At 37.8% G+C, this 17893-nt stretch overlaps 1 protein-coding gene and 1 long non-coding RNA gene across 3 annotated transcripts in view; one reads left to right on the top strand and one right to left on the bottom strand.

Annotated features, from left to right (window-relative positions):
* Positions 1-6709: 6709 nt before the first annotated feature.
* On the bottom strand, positions 6710-15047 carry LOC120885426 (uncharacterized). The gene is made up of 3 exons (XR_005728040.2): positions 14866-15047; positions 10301-10351; positions 6710-9298 (listed from the first exon to the last, which is right to left on the bottom strand). It is a non-coding gene; the product is annotated as an uncharacterized LOC120885426 (long non-coding RNA).
* Positions 15048-15067: 20 nt separating this feature from the next.
* The window catches only part of Noc3l (NOC3 like DNA replication regulator), a 33340-nt gene continuing 30514 nt past the window's right edge, over positions 15068-17893 (top strand). The window contains exons 1-2 of one of the 2 annotated variants that reach the window (XM_005333718.5): positions 15068-15235; positions 16256-16463. In XM_005333718.5, coding sequence (XP_005333775.2) covers positions 15227-15235; positions 16256-16463 — 217 coding nt within the window. In that variant the 5' untranslated portion in view covers positions 15068-15226. Of the gene's footprint in view, positions 15236-15396; positions 15523-16255; positions 16464-17893 lie in introns of those variants that run through there. The other variant, XM_040272679.2, reaches the window with a different exon arrangement.

Consider the following 17893-nt stretch of genomic DNA (forward strand, 5'->3'; position numbering starts at 1 on the left):
AAACAGATTAAACAAATTGCAGTCAGAATGTCCATTTTGACTTTGATTGACATGTAGAAAAATTCGAAATCAATATCCAAATGAAAGTTTTGTACAATAGTAGAGATGCATCATCTGTAAAAGACTATGTAATTTGATTTGCTACTGAAATCTTCTTCAACTTCTGCAAATAGTTTACGTTCCATGCATGCCTGGTAAAACCCCAGCTGGTAAAAGAGAGTGACTAGGACTAAGGTTGTGGATTATAATTAGATAACAAATATTGAAAGGATGCATATTGCAGATTAACTCAGCAGGGTTAGATATGTGGGAAATGAATGATAGTAAAATCACAAAGCAGCTGCTGTTTGGTAAACCACAGCATGACAAGCCACAAACCCAGAGACAGATGAAATGCTTTTAAAATGTGCACTGATCCTTTGGGGAAGCAAACTGATGCTACATATTAAGAGGCACTCTAATCCTACTCCTGGGAATTTGTCATAAGGAAATCATCCCAAAGAGTAAGATAAAGCTGTACAAAATGCTTATAGCAAAATGTTTTAGAATTAAAAATTATAATCTATCTGGAGTCAATAATATGGAAAGTGAAGGTAAAACTAGATGTCAGTGAAATGTTAAAGACAATTAAAATGACAAGATGTTGAAATATGGGTAAATTTTACAAAATAATACTAGATAAAAAGTAGAGATTGGGGCTGGGCATGTGGCTCAAGCGGTAGTGCGCTCGCCTGGGCTCGCCTGGCATGCGCAAGGTGCCGGATTTAATCCTCAACACCACATAAAAATAAAATAAAGATGTTATGTCCACCGAAAACTAAAAAATAAATATTAAAAAAATTGCATACCACCATTATACTGATTTTTAAAACTGCATAACTAGCATGATAAAGATTTTTAAAAAGATCAAAAAGGATAGACATGAAATGAGAATGATTAGAGTTTTAAAATTTTTATACTTTTTACTAATATTTTTAAAATTGATTAAATGCTCACTCTTTAAAAGAATGTTCTGAAATGCTTTTTCAAATGTATGTCATAGGGTTGGGGATTTAGCTCAGTGGCAGAGCATTTGGTTGCCTAGCACCTACAAGGCCTTCAGCCCTGAAAAAAAACGAAAAAAAAAATGCATATCATAGTTATAGATTGTGAAGAAACAAGAGTTTTAAATATTCTTTATGTTGTAAAAAGACATATTTGGAGGAAAAACACCTATAAGCCCATATTTTTAAATTGTAGACAGATTTGTAAAAACAATGATAGGTTCTGTAAGTAGTCACAACTGCCATATTCAGTGAAAAGTTTTTACATAAATTCAGTGTGAGGACAAAAGTTTGTTAAGTGTCATATTTCCAGAAATAAAGCTAGACTTAAGGTAGGTTAAATATTTTTCTTTTGTTATTGTTTTCAATGAAATCTTTATTTTGATGACAAAAGTATAACAAATTAAATCAAGCCATTTTGCAATAGAACAAAATAAATTATGAACAGACAAAACGAAAAACAAGCTCTGTACCATTGCCCAGGAATAATCAATATTAATAATATTATTTAAACATTAGCCTGGGTGTATAGGGCAGTGATACAGTACATGCTTAGAATACATACAGCCCTGGGTTCAATTCCCAACACCTACCAAAATTTGTAAAAATAGTATAAAATATTTCTATATGCTTTTAAGGTCTAAATGTTAATATCTAACATAGCTCCAATACAGTGATCAACATCAGGAAATTAGCATTCATATAATATTATGACCTATTCTACAGAGCTTATTCACCTTATTTTACTAATGTTCTTGTCACTATGTGGGGGGTTTAAGGTTAACTTCTGGGTTCTTTCCAGAAGGGGAGAATACATTTACTCCAACCTTCTAGTTAGTGGCCACATTGCAGGAAAGAATTTAAAGATATGCCAAATTTTAGCTGAAAAGAATAGTTTTATTAGAAAGCAAATAAATAAATAAATAAATGGAAGGAGGAGGAGGAGAAGGAGAAGAAGAAGTGTAAGAGTAAAAGAAATTGAAGTTAAAGTGTAAAAGACCGGGTATTGTAAAGTTTCTAAGCTGCAGAGCCTGAGTTAAAATGTAAAGGACCAGGTATTATTAAGTTCCTATGCTACACCCCAAAAACCTGAAATTCCTGTAGCTGTTAGGACAATTCCTGGGACTTCTCAGTAGATATTCCCCCTGACCATTTAGTTTTTTAATAACCTAGGACCCTGTGCAGCTTGGCACGTAGGCATTCAGGGCCCAAACCAATTAGTTTGAATGTATCCCCTCCTTAGGATTGACCTATCACTCCCACCGGACCTGTTCCCGCCAATGAATGTACTAATCATGTTCAGGAATTGTTGTTTGATTTTCCTGTGGTGTATGATGATTTGTTAAAGGGGATCATGACCTATGTAAAGTTCCTGCCCTTCCCAAAACGTGTACTTAAGCACTGCTCAACCCCTGCTCGGGGCTCTGGGCCGCTCTCCCTCCTTGAGTGAGCCCGGAACCCCAGCGCGCTGGATTCTCAATAAACCCCCTTCTGCGGTTGCATGAGTTGGTCTCTTGGTGGTCTCTTCCTCCGACGTTCGCTGGACCCTTACAGAAGAAAAGAAAGTACTCACTCTTAGAACAGAGCAATCTCAAGAGTGAGATGTGCTTCTAGGGCTTGAGGCCAGGCTTTTATTAGAGTACATAATTAGGTAGAATATGTATGATCCAGAGGAGCTGGACTTTCCTTGGGATGGGAAACATTGAGAAAGATTGAGTTTTCCCATCAGGAGGTCCCATGTGGTATGTGGGTTTCAGCTTATATCAATGTCTCTGGTGATCAGGTGGTCCATTAGGCCAGAGGGTTGTGGTCCAAACAAATGCTGGTCCCTAGCTTCATGAGGTTAATGGTCTCTTAATAGTCTTGTTCCTGTTTTGCTACATTCCAGAAAATGTATAGGAAACTGGAAAGTTAGAAAGGAATCTATGGGATGTTCAGTGCATCCTTACATTTTGATCCTTTTCTGCCTCTTAGGCTCTTTTGTCCAGCGATTATTTGCAAGTAGTTTTTTTTTTTATATATATATATTTTAACAGGGATATTTTCCTGTATATATTATTACTCAGTGTTTGCTCTTTATCCCTAATTTCTTCTGATTACAATTTAATGCAGGTTTAAGCATTTCATTTGCTTAAAAAAAAAAAAGAAGAAGAAAGAAAAAAAAATCTGTTTAGTTTAACCAGCTTCCAGTCCACCTCAGTGACTAAATAATTCTATGGTAAAATAGCTCTGAATCTAGGCTACTAGGTAAAAACACTGATGGCTTGATTTTTTTTCTTTTCATAAACCACTTAGGTTTATGAAAAGAAAAAAAGGGATTGAGGGAGAAAAAAAGGAAAAGGAGAAAATTCACCAAGAACACTGAGTAGGAGGATAGGAAAGAAGAGAGAAAAAAACAAGGGAGGCTAGTAACTAAACTAAAAAGGAAAGTGGCTACCAGAACAGTACTTTTGATCTAAAACCAGAGTATATCTACAGGAAACAGCTTCCCATGGGATGGAGCATAAGAATAGGCTCAACTAATATTAAATAGTACAATCCTGAGATTTAAAATCTAGACGAGTCAGCTGGATATGGTGGTGCACTCCTGTAATCTCAGTGACTCAGGAAGTTGAGGCAGAAGGGTTCCAAGTCCAAGGCCAGCCACAGCAATTGAGCAAGTTCCTATTTCAAAATAAAAAGAGCTTGGGATGTAGCTCAGTGGTAAAGCACCCCTGGGGTCAATCCCCATTACCAAAAAGGAAAAGAAAATGAATAGAAAAGAAATTAGCTGATGTGTGGATCTCATACTCAAGTGCCATTAGAGACCAGTAAAGTTAATAAATATTAGATAATAGGAAGCAGAATGACCTGTGGGGAAGTAGAGTATATAGTGTATGTACAGCCACCTAAAAGCATTCAAAAATCAATTTAAAAATAACACACACACACACACACACACACACACACACACACACACACACACACACACTTTTAACCAAACAAGTTGGTTGGCACAGTTTGTTTCATGGTCCTCCAGTTTGTATTCCTATGGCTGCTTTAAATTCTTCAGGAAAGAGTTGATAATGTCAAAGAAACTGGTAACAGAAAACACTCAGAAGACCCATAGCACTTAAAATCTACAATAAACCAATGGGTTTACTTAGTCTATACTTAGGAGTCATCTTAATTCATCAATTCAATTCAATTCAACAGCCAAGTAAATATTTATTGACTCTTACTATGTTCAAAACTGATCTAGGTATTGAGAGTTATAAGACAGTATAGGTCACTATTTCTGTACTTTGTTATTTAGTCCTTAGTACATGTTGTGGTAAATTTTATGAATGGGCAATCACACAGAATACAAAATATCCTTTCCCCTTTACTCTGCAGAAAACCAGTGCCTCAAGCTTTCCACAATTTTTCACTTTCATGTTCCATTAGCTTTAAACTTATTATATGCCCTATATATACACTACAGTATTTTGTATTCTAAAATTGGCTGTCTGCCTACAGAAAATTCTTTAGTGAAAAGAAAATAATTTGTGTTTTAATTCCAATTTCCACCCAATTTTCAATAAAGATGCTCAATGAATGCTAATTGAATTTCTTATCTCTTTATCTTTGATGGTTTAAATTTATGTCTGTAATTTTTCTTTTCTTTCTTCTGTTTTTTTTTTTTTTTGCAGTGTTGGAGATTGAGCTCAGGGCCATGCTAGGCTGGGTTCTACCACTGAGTTATAATTTTTTAATACTCCTCCCTTCAAGAGATGAAGTCTAATTGCCTTATCACTGAGTTTGTCTGGATTAAGTGACTGACTCCTAACAAATGGATTGGCAGGAATGATGACTTTCACTACTAGATGTTAAAGGCATTACAAGGCCAGGGGTATAGCTTAGTGAATAATGCTTGCTTAGCAGATGTAAGGCCCTCAGTTCAAGCCCAAGCACTACCAAAAAAACAAAACAAAAAAAGCATTAGAGCTTTCCACTATGTTCTCTCTTGGATGACTTGCTCCTTGAAGTCAGCTGCTTTGCTATGAAGGTATTGAAGTGGTCCAGAGGTGAGGTTCACAAGTGAGAAATGGAAGCTTTCTGCCATAGTCATGTGAGCAAGCAATAATGGAAGTGAATCCCCAAGCCTTGGTAATGTTTTCAGGTGTCTGTAGTCCTGATCAACACCCAGACTGGAATCTCCAGAATCAGAACAAGTCCGCTAAGCCACTCCTAAAGTCCATTCCCACAGAAACTGTATGAAATAATAAATGTTTATTATTCTTTTAAGTTGCTAAGTTTTAGAGTAGTTGATTAAGTATCAAGAAATAACTCATTCAGGGCTGAGGTTGTGCCTCAGTGGTAGAGCACTTGCCTCGCATGTGTGAGGTGCTGAGTTTGATCCTCAGCATCAACTTAAAAAAAATAAATAAAGTTAAAAAAAGAAACAAGGGGCTGGGATTGTGGCTCAGCGGTAGAGCCTACCACGGTGAGGCCGTTGTTCAATCCTCAGCATCACATAAAAATTAATTAATTAATTAAAAATATTGTATCCAACTACAACTAAAAAATAAAAATAAAGAAAATGACTCATTCACTTACTGGAACTGATACACTATATCATTAGGTCAATTTGAAAGCCTATCAGTTTTTTTTCCACTTCCCCAAACTGCCAAATTCCTTTTATTATCATTATTTAAAAGTCCTAGAAAGGATAATTGAAGTCTTTTTTCCCCCAATGAGCTCAAGAAAGAAATTTCAAAGGGACACATTTTTATCTTTTTTCTGGTGTGAATGTTGGAAGATACATTTTTGATTATCCAGACCTCTCATCCAACTCATGTTACCCACTGATATTACTTATGTATCCATTTATTTGCTCAAATGGTTTAAAATACAGTAACAGCATCTCTTAGAAAATGAAGGAAAGCAATCAGAAGCATAAATTTCACCCAAGCACGTTTTTGGAATAGACTGTGGATAAATCCACAAACAGAAATATTTCTAAACTTTTTTTGTTGTTATTTGTATGGGTTTGTTTTCAGTAATGGGGATTGAACCCAGGGACCCTCTACCACTGAGCCACATCCCCAATCCTTCTTATTTTTTCTTGTGAAACTGGGTCTCTTACTAAGTTGTCCAGGTTGACCTCAAAGTTGCAATCACCCTGCCCAGCCTCCAGAGTCACTGGGATTATAGGTATATGCCACTATGCCAACATATTTCCAAAACTGTAACCAGAAGAAGGACTTGCACTTTGATGAATGGAGTAAAGAATACAATAGAATAAGCAGAGTGGTGTTGTAGGAGATGTGAGAGTAATACACATGATACCTTAGATGTTTCATTCTCTGGTCTTTTTCCTGCTCAGCTACGCTTCCCAGCAACTTTAGAATAGAGACCCTAGAGACAATACATCCTTGTTTCACAGAGCTTCTTTCACAGAGAGCTCCTAGCAGAGTCTGGTACAGAGAGGAGAGTGGGGAACTTGTGCTGCCCAAGGGACTATCAGTAACTGTACATGACTTTGTGCATGGAATCTACTTCCCCTTCCCTAGGGATTTTGAAAGGCAATGAATAAATAAAGAATGGCTCTGAATCACCAATGAAAATAAACAAAAAGGAAAGGTCATGACTTACTTGAACTTATCAGCAAGAATCTTAAATGGAAAAGAACACATATCACAACATTAGAAGAATCCCTCTTTAATTTTCTCCTGATTATAACATTGTAGATTAGGAAAAAGGCATTAGGTATTTGATCCCTTGTGCTGAAAAACTACTCCCACTAGTGGGACCGGCATCTGGTTACATTTCCCACCTGGTGTAAACACAGACTTTGCCATAGTATATCCAGTCGTCTGAATCTTAATTAAATGAGAAATAATTAAATGAAGCTAATATTTATCTTATAAAATTACTAGCGATAAAATGCAATAATTTACACTTCGTTTGGAAACAAAAAGTGCTTACATACTGGTAGTTATCATAGACTGGAGTCTCCTGTATTTGACCCTGAGTCAGGTTTAATTGTACCCCACCCAAAAAAGATTCAGTAGTCCTCATTTAGCTGAAGTTTCTTTCTCTAGTTCAGTCAGACAGAGTACACTCATAGAATTTTTATTAAAGTATATACTTGTTTCATTGTATTATTAGTTATTATTGATCTCTTACTTTGCCTAATTTATAGATTAATCTTTATCATAGCTATGTCTGTATAAGAAAAAACAGAGTATAGGTAGGGTTCAGTTCAGTCATGAGTCTCGAAAAATATCCCCTGTGGATAAGTGGGGGGGGCTATTGTTTGTTAAAATTCTAAACCCAGGTATTTATGAATTCATTCTTATTTAGAAATAGGGTCTTAAGCTGGGCATGGTGGTGCATATGGGTAATCCCAGCAACTGGGAGGCTGAGGCAGGAGGATACCAAATTTGAGGCCAGCTTCAGCAACTTACTGAGGCCCTAATCAATTTAGCAATATCCTGTCTCAAAATAAAAAATAAAAAGGGGGCTGGGGTTGTGGCTCAGCGGTGGGGCATTCACATGGCACGTGTGAGGCCCTGGGCTCAATACTCAGCACCAAAAATAAATAAAATATATTAAAAAATGAAAAGGGCTGGGGATTTAGCTGAGTGGTAAAGCACTTCTGGGTTTAACCACCCCTCAAGACACACACACAAATTAAAAAAAAAAGAAAAAAAGAAGGGGCCCGGTTTGTGGCTCAGTGGTAAAGCGAAAGAAAAAAATAGCTACATGAAAGCACAGAGACAGGAAGAATGCTGTATAAAGATGGAGGTCTAGACTAGAAGGATGCATTCATGAGCCAAAGAATGCTGAGGACTGCTAGCTGTCACTAGAAGTGAAAACAGAAGTGAGAAACAGGTTCTCCCTCAGAGCCCTAAAAAGGAGAGAGTTCTGCCAATAACTTGTTCTTAGACTTGGTCTCCAGAACCGTACAAGAAAACATTTCTATTATTTTAAGCTACTCAATATATAGTATTTTGTTATGGCATCCATAGGGAATTTATATAGTATGTGTGTGTGCGTATATACTCAACATATAGTATTTTGTTATGGCATCCATAGGGAATTTATATATATATATATATATATATGCATGTGTGTGTGTACATATATACACACACATACACATATATATATGGGCTTGAGTGCAAGTGGTTTATTTTGAGGTGAGTCCAGGAACCACGGATTGCAGAGTGGAGAAGTGAGACTGGGAAGAGAAAGATGCTAACGGTGTGATGATGAGCAGGCTGCCTCTGTAGGTGAGACTCAATCCTTTTATGAGCCCTTAGGAGATGATGTAGTAAAATCCTCAAGAGTTTTCCTACCTCCAAGGAGCACTGTCACTGGTATAATTATTGGTGTATTTGTTTTCTATGGATGCTATCACAAAAATACCAGAAACTTATAGCTTAAAATAGAAATTTACTCTTTCACAGTTTTAGGGGCCAGAAGTCTGAAATCAATATCAGTGAGCCAAACTTAAGGAGAGAGTTTATTCCTTGTTTCTTCCCACTTCTGGTGGCTGCTGGCATTCCTGGATTTGTGTTTATACCACCCCAATCTCTGCCTCTGTGGTCATACCACCTTCTCTTCTGTGTGAAATATCCCCCTTCCTGACTCTTATATGGACCCGTGTGATTGCTCACCTAACCTCCCTACCTCAACATCCTTAACTTAATTGCTGAGAGCCATAGTCACATGGCAACTTCCTTGTCAGCTTACCCAATGTTGCTTAGAGGGAGGACTCTCCATTGTGGAAATGGGCTTGCCTTGGACCCAGGTCATAGTTTTGATTTGAAAGGTGACCATGCTCAGGGATTAAGGCGGATCTGGGTTTAAGGTGGATCCTGCTGGGAAAAGGGCGCATCCTGCTGCCTCAGGCGCCCACTCCTTGAGTTCCCGTTGAGTTCTCTCCGGATTCAGAGGGTATTTGGTACGCAGAGCCCGGTGGAGGGTGTATTTTCCCCAGAATGTGCGTGTAGAGTGCCGGTGAGAGTTCGGGAATAAAGAGTTGCTGTTGGAATCTACAAGTTTTTGTGGTGGCTCAGTTATTTTGTGCCCAGCCAGACTGCGGCACTTAATCACATTTTTGTCCATGTACAGTAATAGTCATAGGCTTCCATGAATTTTGGCTTCATAGCTTTTGAAGATGTTTTTCATCCTACCACAATTATCATATTTATTCTTCATTTTCTTTTTGTTGTTGGTTGAAAGCTTTTTCCACAGATGAAATTTTGACACTTCTGTCCTGCCATCTAGAGGTGCAGGAAAGTTTTAAGTGAAAATTTGTAAATGCTTACAGGTAACATTTTTGGCATGCATAGAATTGAAAGTACTGAAGGGCTGTAGATGAAACACCAGCAACATCTACTGTATCATTACTTTATTTTTATTATTTTGTCTTTTGGTTAAAAATTAATTTTAGCCAGACATGGTGATGAGTACCTGTAATCCTATCAACCTGGGAGGCTGAGGCAGGAGGATCACAAGTTCGAGGTCAGCCTAGCAACTTAGTAAGACCCTATCTCAAAATAAAAAGCAAAAAGGGTTAGGGATATAGCTCAGTGGTAGAGTATCCCTGAGTTCAATCTCTAGTATCATTAAAAAATGTTAAATCTTTTTAAATTTAATAATTAATTATTATTCTTAACTATTTTAATTTCCTGAGGGAACAAAATATAATCTATTTGCATTACATTTGTGACCTTGCTAAGAAGATATTATCCTATCTAAACTTTGTCCTTTCTGCAGGCTCCATTTAAGTATACATTTCTCTACTATTTTCTCTAAAGCAGTTTTCCTTTATCTTTTAGCACCCATGGGATCTCTTCTATTATTCTCTACTTGGTTATGCAAAATTAACTTTCTCAATTCTATTATATTTTCTCAACTGTTTTTAATGTAGTCAAATATAACAGACCATGACATATATATTTTCAAATTCTGGATGTTGAGATTTTGGAGATTTACATTTATAATATCATATCATTTAATAATTTTTCATAAGACATATAAAATACCTACCTTGAGTCTACTATGGGCTTTTAGTTTCTCTAAGGTCATTAGTCATTAGGAGGAAGACCAAAGGTATATATAATCTCTTAGAAACAGATATACTGAATTGGAATCCAATTCCAATCAAATAATCAGACACAGATATATTCTCCACTTCTAAACATTTCTGTAAGGACACTCAATGGATGATAAGATCATAAAAATTCACATTTTATGATATCAAAAATGAGATTAATCAGTACCTCTTGGAAATGATGTCTCTCTTTATAGTTGGAGATTTCTTTTTCTTCTTGCTGTTGTTTTAAATTATAACAAAAATAGCAAAGTTATTATGAAAATTAGGATAAATGTCCATTGGTGTGCATAGAACAGACAGCTGGAATGTACACAAATATAGGATAGACAGATAAGAAATCTGAAGAAGAAATAATCTGACCAGTTGATCAGTACAGCTTACTTTCTATAGCATCTTGCCCTAATATCTTGTTTTGTCTGAAATTTTTATATCTAATGCAATTTTAGTCAGCTATTTAGTATTTGTTAGTTCACCCATTTTTACATCAGTATAACTATGATGTGCTATATCCTGAGATTCTAAATAAATTCTATGTTTTGTTTCTTTTTTCCCTTTGGCTTGATGAATTTCATATATTTATTTATTTATTTGTTCTAATTAGTTATACAATAGTTGGTGATTACTACTGATTCCTTGATAGCCATACAGCTGGCTTCTAGACCTCTGATAACAGGCCCCAAATTAATAAGTAGATTATATTATAAATCACTACAAGACTGACATCTCAAAAGTACTTTTGAGTAAAAAGTACTTTTTTATGTACTTTTATGGATATAAAAGACTCTTTTATGTCCAAGATTGATGACAGTAATGACAAGGTAAGTTTAAGTTATACTTAAATATTACCCTAATGATTTCTTAATCCTCTAATGATTAGATTTCTTTCTTTTTCTTTTCTTTTGTTACTGGGAATTAATCCCAGAGTTTTGCCCATGCCAGGCAAGCATTCTACCACTGAGCTACATGCCCAACTCCTTTTACGTTTTATTTTGAGACAAGGTCTAAGTTGCCCAGGGTGGCTTTGTATTTGCCATCCTCCTGCCTCGGCCATCAGAGTTGCTGGGATTATAGGAATGGGCCTCTGTGCCCCTGGGTGAGGGTGAGATTTTTACTTGTTGCACTTTCTCAACGGTCTGAACAGAGTCTAGACTCTTTCCCTCTCCAAAATCTTAGGAGAAACAGAAAGAGGTCTGAGCATGATTAAGCACTTTAACATATGGGAGGACTGTATATTGCCCAACCCTAGGGGGTACCACTCATTATTTATTTGTAGAAATATATTTTTTTTGTTTGTCTGAGGTGGTGTTTTACTTTTGCCTATAAATTATCTTGAGGAAATGGAAACTTTTCCTAATCCCCACAAGGTCTTCTTTGGATAAGCTGTAGGAGAGCCTGCAGACTCTTTTATGTCCAAGATTGCTGACAGTAATGACATTTTTTTTTAAATAATTTTTTTAGTTGTAGACAGATACAATACCTTCATTTATTTTTATGTGGTACTGAGGATTGAACCCAGAACTTCACATGCTTTAGGCAAGTGCTCTACCACTGAGCCATAACCCCAGCCTAGACATTTTTTTTTCTAATTTGGGATACTGAGAGGAGGTGGTCTTCTTCTGTCATAAATGGTTATTATATGTGGCAAACATTCAAATAGACCTATGTTACAACCTATATAAATTGTCCTGTGGAAATAGAACATCTAAAGCCTTACTGTATTACATCATCTCAGTAGCAGTTTTGAAACCTGTTTGTTCATAGAAAACAGAAAAATTATAATACGGTGAGTGGACTGGGCATGGTGGTATATGCCTGTAATTCCAGCAACCTGGGAGACTGAGGCAGGATGATTCCAAATTCAAAGCCAGCCTCAGCATCTTAGTGAGGCCCTAAGCAACTTAATGAGACACTGTCTCTAAACAAAAAATAAAAAGGGCTGGGATATGGCTCAGTGGTTAAGTACCTCTGGATTTACTCCCCGGTATCATACCAAACCAAACCAACCAACAAACAAAAAACTCCCCAAATATGGTGAATGGCCAAGAAAGCCATGGCTTGTTTCCAAAGATCTCTGGAATATTGGGATTCTAGTTGTAGATAACTAAATGAAATAGGGAAGGTTGGAGGTACAAATAAAAAAACAGTTCAATTTTGAATGTGGTAATTTGAAGTTCCATGGTTATCATGTGGAAATGTCCAAGAGGCAGGTGACTACAAAACCAAATGAAGCTTGGAGGAGAGATATGGGCTGGATAAAATCTCTTTGCAATCCATAGGTGGATGAAATCATGCTAGAAGAGCAAGTAGAGCAAGAAGAGAAGCAGAAAAGTGGGCCAAGTGTAGAACCCTGAGCATCTTCTATATTGAAGAGACATAAGGAGGAAGAAACAGAGGTAGGAGGAGAGCCCAGGGAAGAAGCTGTTAGGAGAGCCAAGGGAGTCAACATTCTAATGTGAGAAAGGAGAAATGTGTAGCATCAAGTGCAGCAGAGGGATCCATTGAGGCTAGGAAAAGGGAGGAATGATGTAATTCATGCACACTTAGAAAAAACCCACAACAATTTGGAGGTTTTGGGTGACCTGAATGAGATCAGTCTCTATGGAATGTTATGAGTAGGGCCAGATGGGTTCTTAAAAAAAAAAAAGTGTATATATATATACACACACACACACACACACACACACACACACACACATACTTTAGTTATTGATGGATCTTTATTTTATTATTTATTTACATGTGGTGCTGCTACTCGAATGAACCCAGTGCCTCACACATGCTAGGCAAGCGCTGTACCACTGAGCCACAACCCCAGCCTCAGATAGGTTCTTAACCTCCCAAAATGACTCACAACAATCTATAGAAAACCTGCAATACTAGTTTAGGATAGCCCAGTGACCCCCACTAATCTGTATCTAGAAAAGCTCTGAAGGATCCAAGAGGATGCAAAGTACAAACTAGGCTTAGCAATGCCTTGAGTGAATGGCAGGTGACACAAAGATGAACAGAATTGAGAAACCATTAAGATTACAATAATAGGACTCTTATAAACTCCCATTTTAAAGTTTGTTTTCAAACAATAAGCTACTCAGATTCAAGACAGGAGAGATTTAGTTTGGCAGCAAATGCTTAAGAATGATCCAGAGATTTTGGTTGATTATAAACTTTAAGTGGGCCAAGAGTATGACACATTTCCTCAAAAAGTTAGCACAGATGTGGACTATAACAGAGAAGAGAAAGTTGAGGCACTAGGGAAGTATTGGTTCCTTTTTCTGGAAATAAGGATGAACAGGAAAGGAGGAATACAAAACAACAATTAAAAGTTTATTAGAAAAAAAGTGAGATTTGAATATGTTTATAGGCTAAGAGGAAGGGTTTACTAGGAAAAGGACAAGGTAAAGAATAGGAGAGAGGGGTTGGGGTTGTGTCTCAGTGGTAGGGCGCTTGCCTAGCATGCATGAAGCACCAGGTTTGATCCCCAGCACCACCTAAATAAATAAATAAATAAATAAATAAAATAAAGGTATTATGTCCATCTACAACTAAAAAAAATATTAAAACAACAACAACAACAACAACAACAAAACAATACCGGAGAGAAGGGATAATTAATGATACAAGAGTCTGAAGAAGCTGGGAGGAGTTGGTTTTGAACTGGTTTGAGGGTGCCTCATTCTTGGAGAAGCTAGAAGGAAGCTGAAAAGATGGTAGTGACCGCAGATATGCTGAAAGTTTGGGAAGGAATTCAGGCACTTGGGAAGAACACAGGCTGATGTTTTTAATTTGTTTGATGAAGTAATACTCCAGAGAGACAGGCTCTGCTGTTTCTGAGACAGGGTGTGGAAAGAGAGAGCAAGTGGGAAGTTGGAGGGAGGTAGAAAGAAGAATGCTAGATAGAAGGGGATTCTTGGTCCAAGTGGGATCCAGAAATGGGCAGGTTTCTTTTTTCAGTTTTCCTAAGGCCTACACCATCCACAGCCTCAGAACTCTTGACCCTCTACTGGATTTTCTCACCTGGTAAGGACTGTGAGGCCACTGTTGGGGTTTCAGGGCTGTGCTCAGTGACTTGGGAGGCTGAGACAGGAGGATCTTGAGTTCAAAGCCAGACTCAGCAATGGTGAGGGGTAAGCAACTCAGTGAGACCCTGTCTCTAAATAAAATACAAAATGGGGCTGGGGATGTAGTTCAGTGGTCACGTGCCCCTGAGTTCAATCCGCCGTACTCGCTCCCACTCCCCTCCCCCAAAATCATAAGCCTATTTTTTTTTTTTTAAACTTGTAGTAGAATTCTCAAATTTATCCAGGGGAAAAAAGTGGGAGACAAGCATTTGAATAACTTATTCTTATTTTTGCAATGCATAAAACTTCCAGTAAAGATTAATGACTTTGGCAGAATGACTAAGTATATAAAATTTATCCAAAGGTAATATTTGTAAAATATCGAAGTGCAGATAGGTCTCACCAATTAGGTCTTTATCAGATAAGTGGCTAAAATTAAAGCAAAGTATATTTTAAAATAAAACTTCAAGAATCATAGACCTTTGAGAGAGCTGATGAGAAATTCATTGTCCCACAAAGACGCCCGGAGTCCCCGTGGAAAAGCGGGCGATATACGCAGAGAAAGAGCTTTTTCCCTCTGCCCTCAAGACTTTCCGGAGAAAAGAAGATTACGAAAATCGGAGTCTATAACAGGATATTAAAAACAACGCGAAGAGAGGCGCAAAATACAGACCAATGATTGAAAAAGCCAAGTCTTCAAGACTTTTAAAGAAACTGGTCGAGAGTCAGAGAATCAATCCAAGAAATTTGCAGAAGTCGCACTCCCACTGTGGCTCCGCCCGGCTCGCGGCTCGCAGGGGCTTGTGCGCGCGCACGCCGGGCGCCGCCACCAGTCACCACTAGACGGCGCACTCTCGAGCCCGCCTACGGAAATCCCGCCTCCCATTTCCGGCGGCGAGGGATGGGGCGGAGTTGGAGGTCGCTTCCTGCTCAGGGAGTGTTTCAGCTCCAGCACGTGTGTGATTTCTCCGTGTTGCTGGATCACCTTTATCTCGGGTGAATTTGTGGGGTCCGGACTCCTTTCAGGCCTAAGCATGAAGGCGGTAAGTGTTCCTAAGAGCCGAGTTCTCGCAACTTAAGGGCCACTGTAACTGACAGTCGGTGCCTGGTTTACCTTTTCGGTGGGGGTAAACCCACCGAATAGGGGGCGGTGGCTTAGATCGGCCTCCGAGCTCCACTCACTGTCAGCTTCCCGGGTTCGTCATCTCCGGCTGTGCGCGTGCAGGGCTTCAGGAATCCCGGACGAGTTAAGCGCTGAATCTGGCATCCTTAAGGTGTCAGATCTGGAAGGGTTCTTCTGAACCATGTTAGTCGAACCCTTTAGCTAAAGGTGAGAAGCATGGTCCAGACTTCAGGGAGTGTATGGTCTGAGTTACACTCAGACGAGTCCGTCTCACCCTTAAACGGTAAACAAATAGGAAGTCAGGTGGTTTGCCTTAATTCAGAGATTGAATTACGCTTGGATTTGGATTTCTGAAGGATGGGTCACCTGCAAGAGTGGTGGAATGCAAAGACAGTTTTGCCTTCCTCAGTTTAGAGAGGTCTTTTGCAAGTTGCATAACCTCTTTGAGCCTTGGTAAATCTTCATCGGTGATGTGAAGCTAACAGCAGTCACTATTTAAGCTGTTGTAGGTAATTTGTTAGAGCAGTTTGCAAATGATAAAACAGCATATAAATATCAGTTGTTATTGTTAAAACAGTAACGCGGGCCATTGTATTGCTCTGTGTTAAACAACTGTATTAAATCTAAGGTCCTGAATAACTGTCTACCATGAGATCAACAATTCTTAATCGTTTTTGGATCTTAGACTCTTTGAGTAACTGTAGTCACAGTTCTGGTTACTGGAGAACCCTACTTGGAATGACCAATACTTCAGTGTCATTCTGTAGGATTACTGGCATAGTTTGTTATCCGGCTTTATATGCAAGATGTATGGCTGTGTGACATTAAAATCATGGGATTGATTTGGTGAAATTTAGAATCAATTCTCTTTCACTTGATATAAAAATAAAATAATTTAAATTTCTCAGTGTATTGTCTTCCTTCTATTATTATTTTCTAGAGACGAAACAAAAAACAGGTCCCAAGCTTTCGAAAGTTGCTAAAAACTAGTAAAGTCAAACTTGAAAACAAGTTAAAAAACAAGCAACATAAGCAACAAAGCACTCTCAAGAAGTACAGGAAGGAACAGAGAAAATTAAGGCAAGCTGTAAAAGATGCTGTGTCTAAGAAACCCATTCCACTGGAGGACCCAAAGAGAAGACGACCAGGTAATTGTGAAATCATTTATGAGCCCTAGTTTTCATTGATTATTCTGAAATATTCTTCATGGAGCGAACTTTACTTTCTAGTAGCTACTCTTGTACTCAGATCTTCCAAAGTGTAGGTAAGGATAAAATAGTTCTGTATATATGATCACAGTCACATTTCAATGCAGTCTTCATTGTGAGAAACAGCTACTCTTTGCTTGCAGTTTGTCTCAAAAGCAGATCTGAATATATAGTACTTGGGAAAACAGGCTCAGAGTAGCTATATAAATAAATGTTGGGCAGTGTGTCAATGCTACCACTTTCCCATTCCCTGAAGTTGGCTAAGGTGAAAAGATTGTTTTTCTTTGGCACATCACATTCTGTGTGTGTGTGTGTGTGTGTGTGTGTGTGTGTGTGTGTGTGTGTGTGTGTTGCTGGGTTTGAACCAGGCCTTGTACATTCTAGTCAAGTGCTCTATTTCTGAGCTATGTCCTCAGTTCACTCTGCATTTTTCAAAGTGTTGCCAAGATACATTTCCTTTTCTAAACTTCTGTCATTTTTTCACTTGTAAACTTGGATTGAATTTGAGCTCTAATTGTCTGGGTTATTTTCAAGAACTTCATTACTCAAAACAGGAAAAGAATACAGTAATTTTGAGTCAGGCGGTTTCTGCAACTTTACTGGTACTTTTAGGGTATTCAAAAAATATCCTAAACTATTCTCCCCACATCCATCTCATTCTCTTAATCCTGACGTAGTTTGATCCCTTGGCAACACATTAGTGTGTTATGTACAAGGCCATTTGACTGGAAGTCAAGAAACTTGGGCTTTTATTTTGATTTTGTTACTTACAAGCTATGTGGACTTAGTCACTTAATCTCCAAATGCTTTATCTGTAAACAGTGAATTGGGTGAGTTAGGTTTAGGTACTTTTAAAGATTTCCTCTAAGTTTTACACTTTAAAAAGCATAATGTCCTAATAGTTTTAATAAATAACAGCAATGTCTTCATTATTATAGTTCAACATCTAAGCAAAGTCTGTCAGACAGATTTGAGAGTACAAGGAAACGATGAAAGCAAAGGCTGTTGTGGGAAATTGGAGGAATTTTTAGCTTATGACTTCTCATTTCTCATTAAAGTAGGAAATTGGGTCCTCTGATGATTACAAAGTGAGATAGATGATGGGGTTAGAAGTGTGATGGTAAATAGAAAAATCCTCTTCAGAAGAGAGAAAGCTGACCAAGAAAATGCACCCATTGCTGCTATGTTTGAGAAATAGAATTTTCATTACAGTAGATTATAGTGCCACTCTGTGCAGGGTTTATATTTATATCAAAATATTTACCAGTCTTATTGCTATCAGGAAGAATTTTAAGTTCTCTTAAGCATTAAGATCATCTTGCTTATATTTGAAACACTAGCTCTTACAGTGATCTCCCCCCCCTCCCCGC

The sequence above is a fragment of the Ictidomys tridecemlineatus genome, chromosome 1 (genome assembly GCF_052094955.1).
Source record: "Ictidomys tridecemlineatus isolate mIctTri1 chromosome 1, mIctTri1.hap1, whole genome shotgun sequence".
NCBI lineage: Eukaryota > Metazoa > Chordata > Mammalia > Rodentia > Sciuridae > Ictidomys > Ictidomys tridecemlineatus.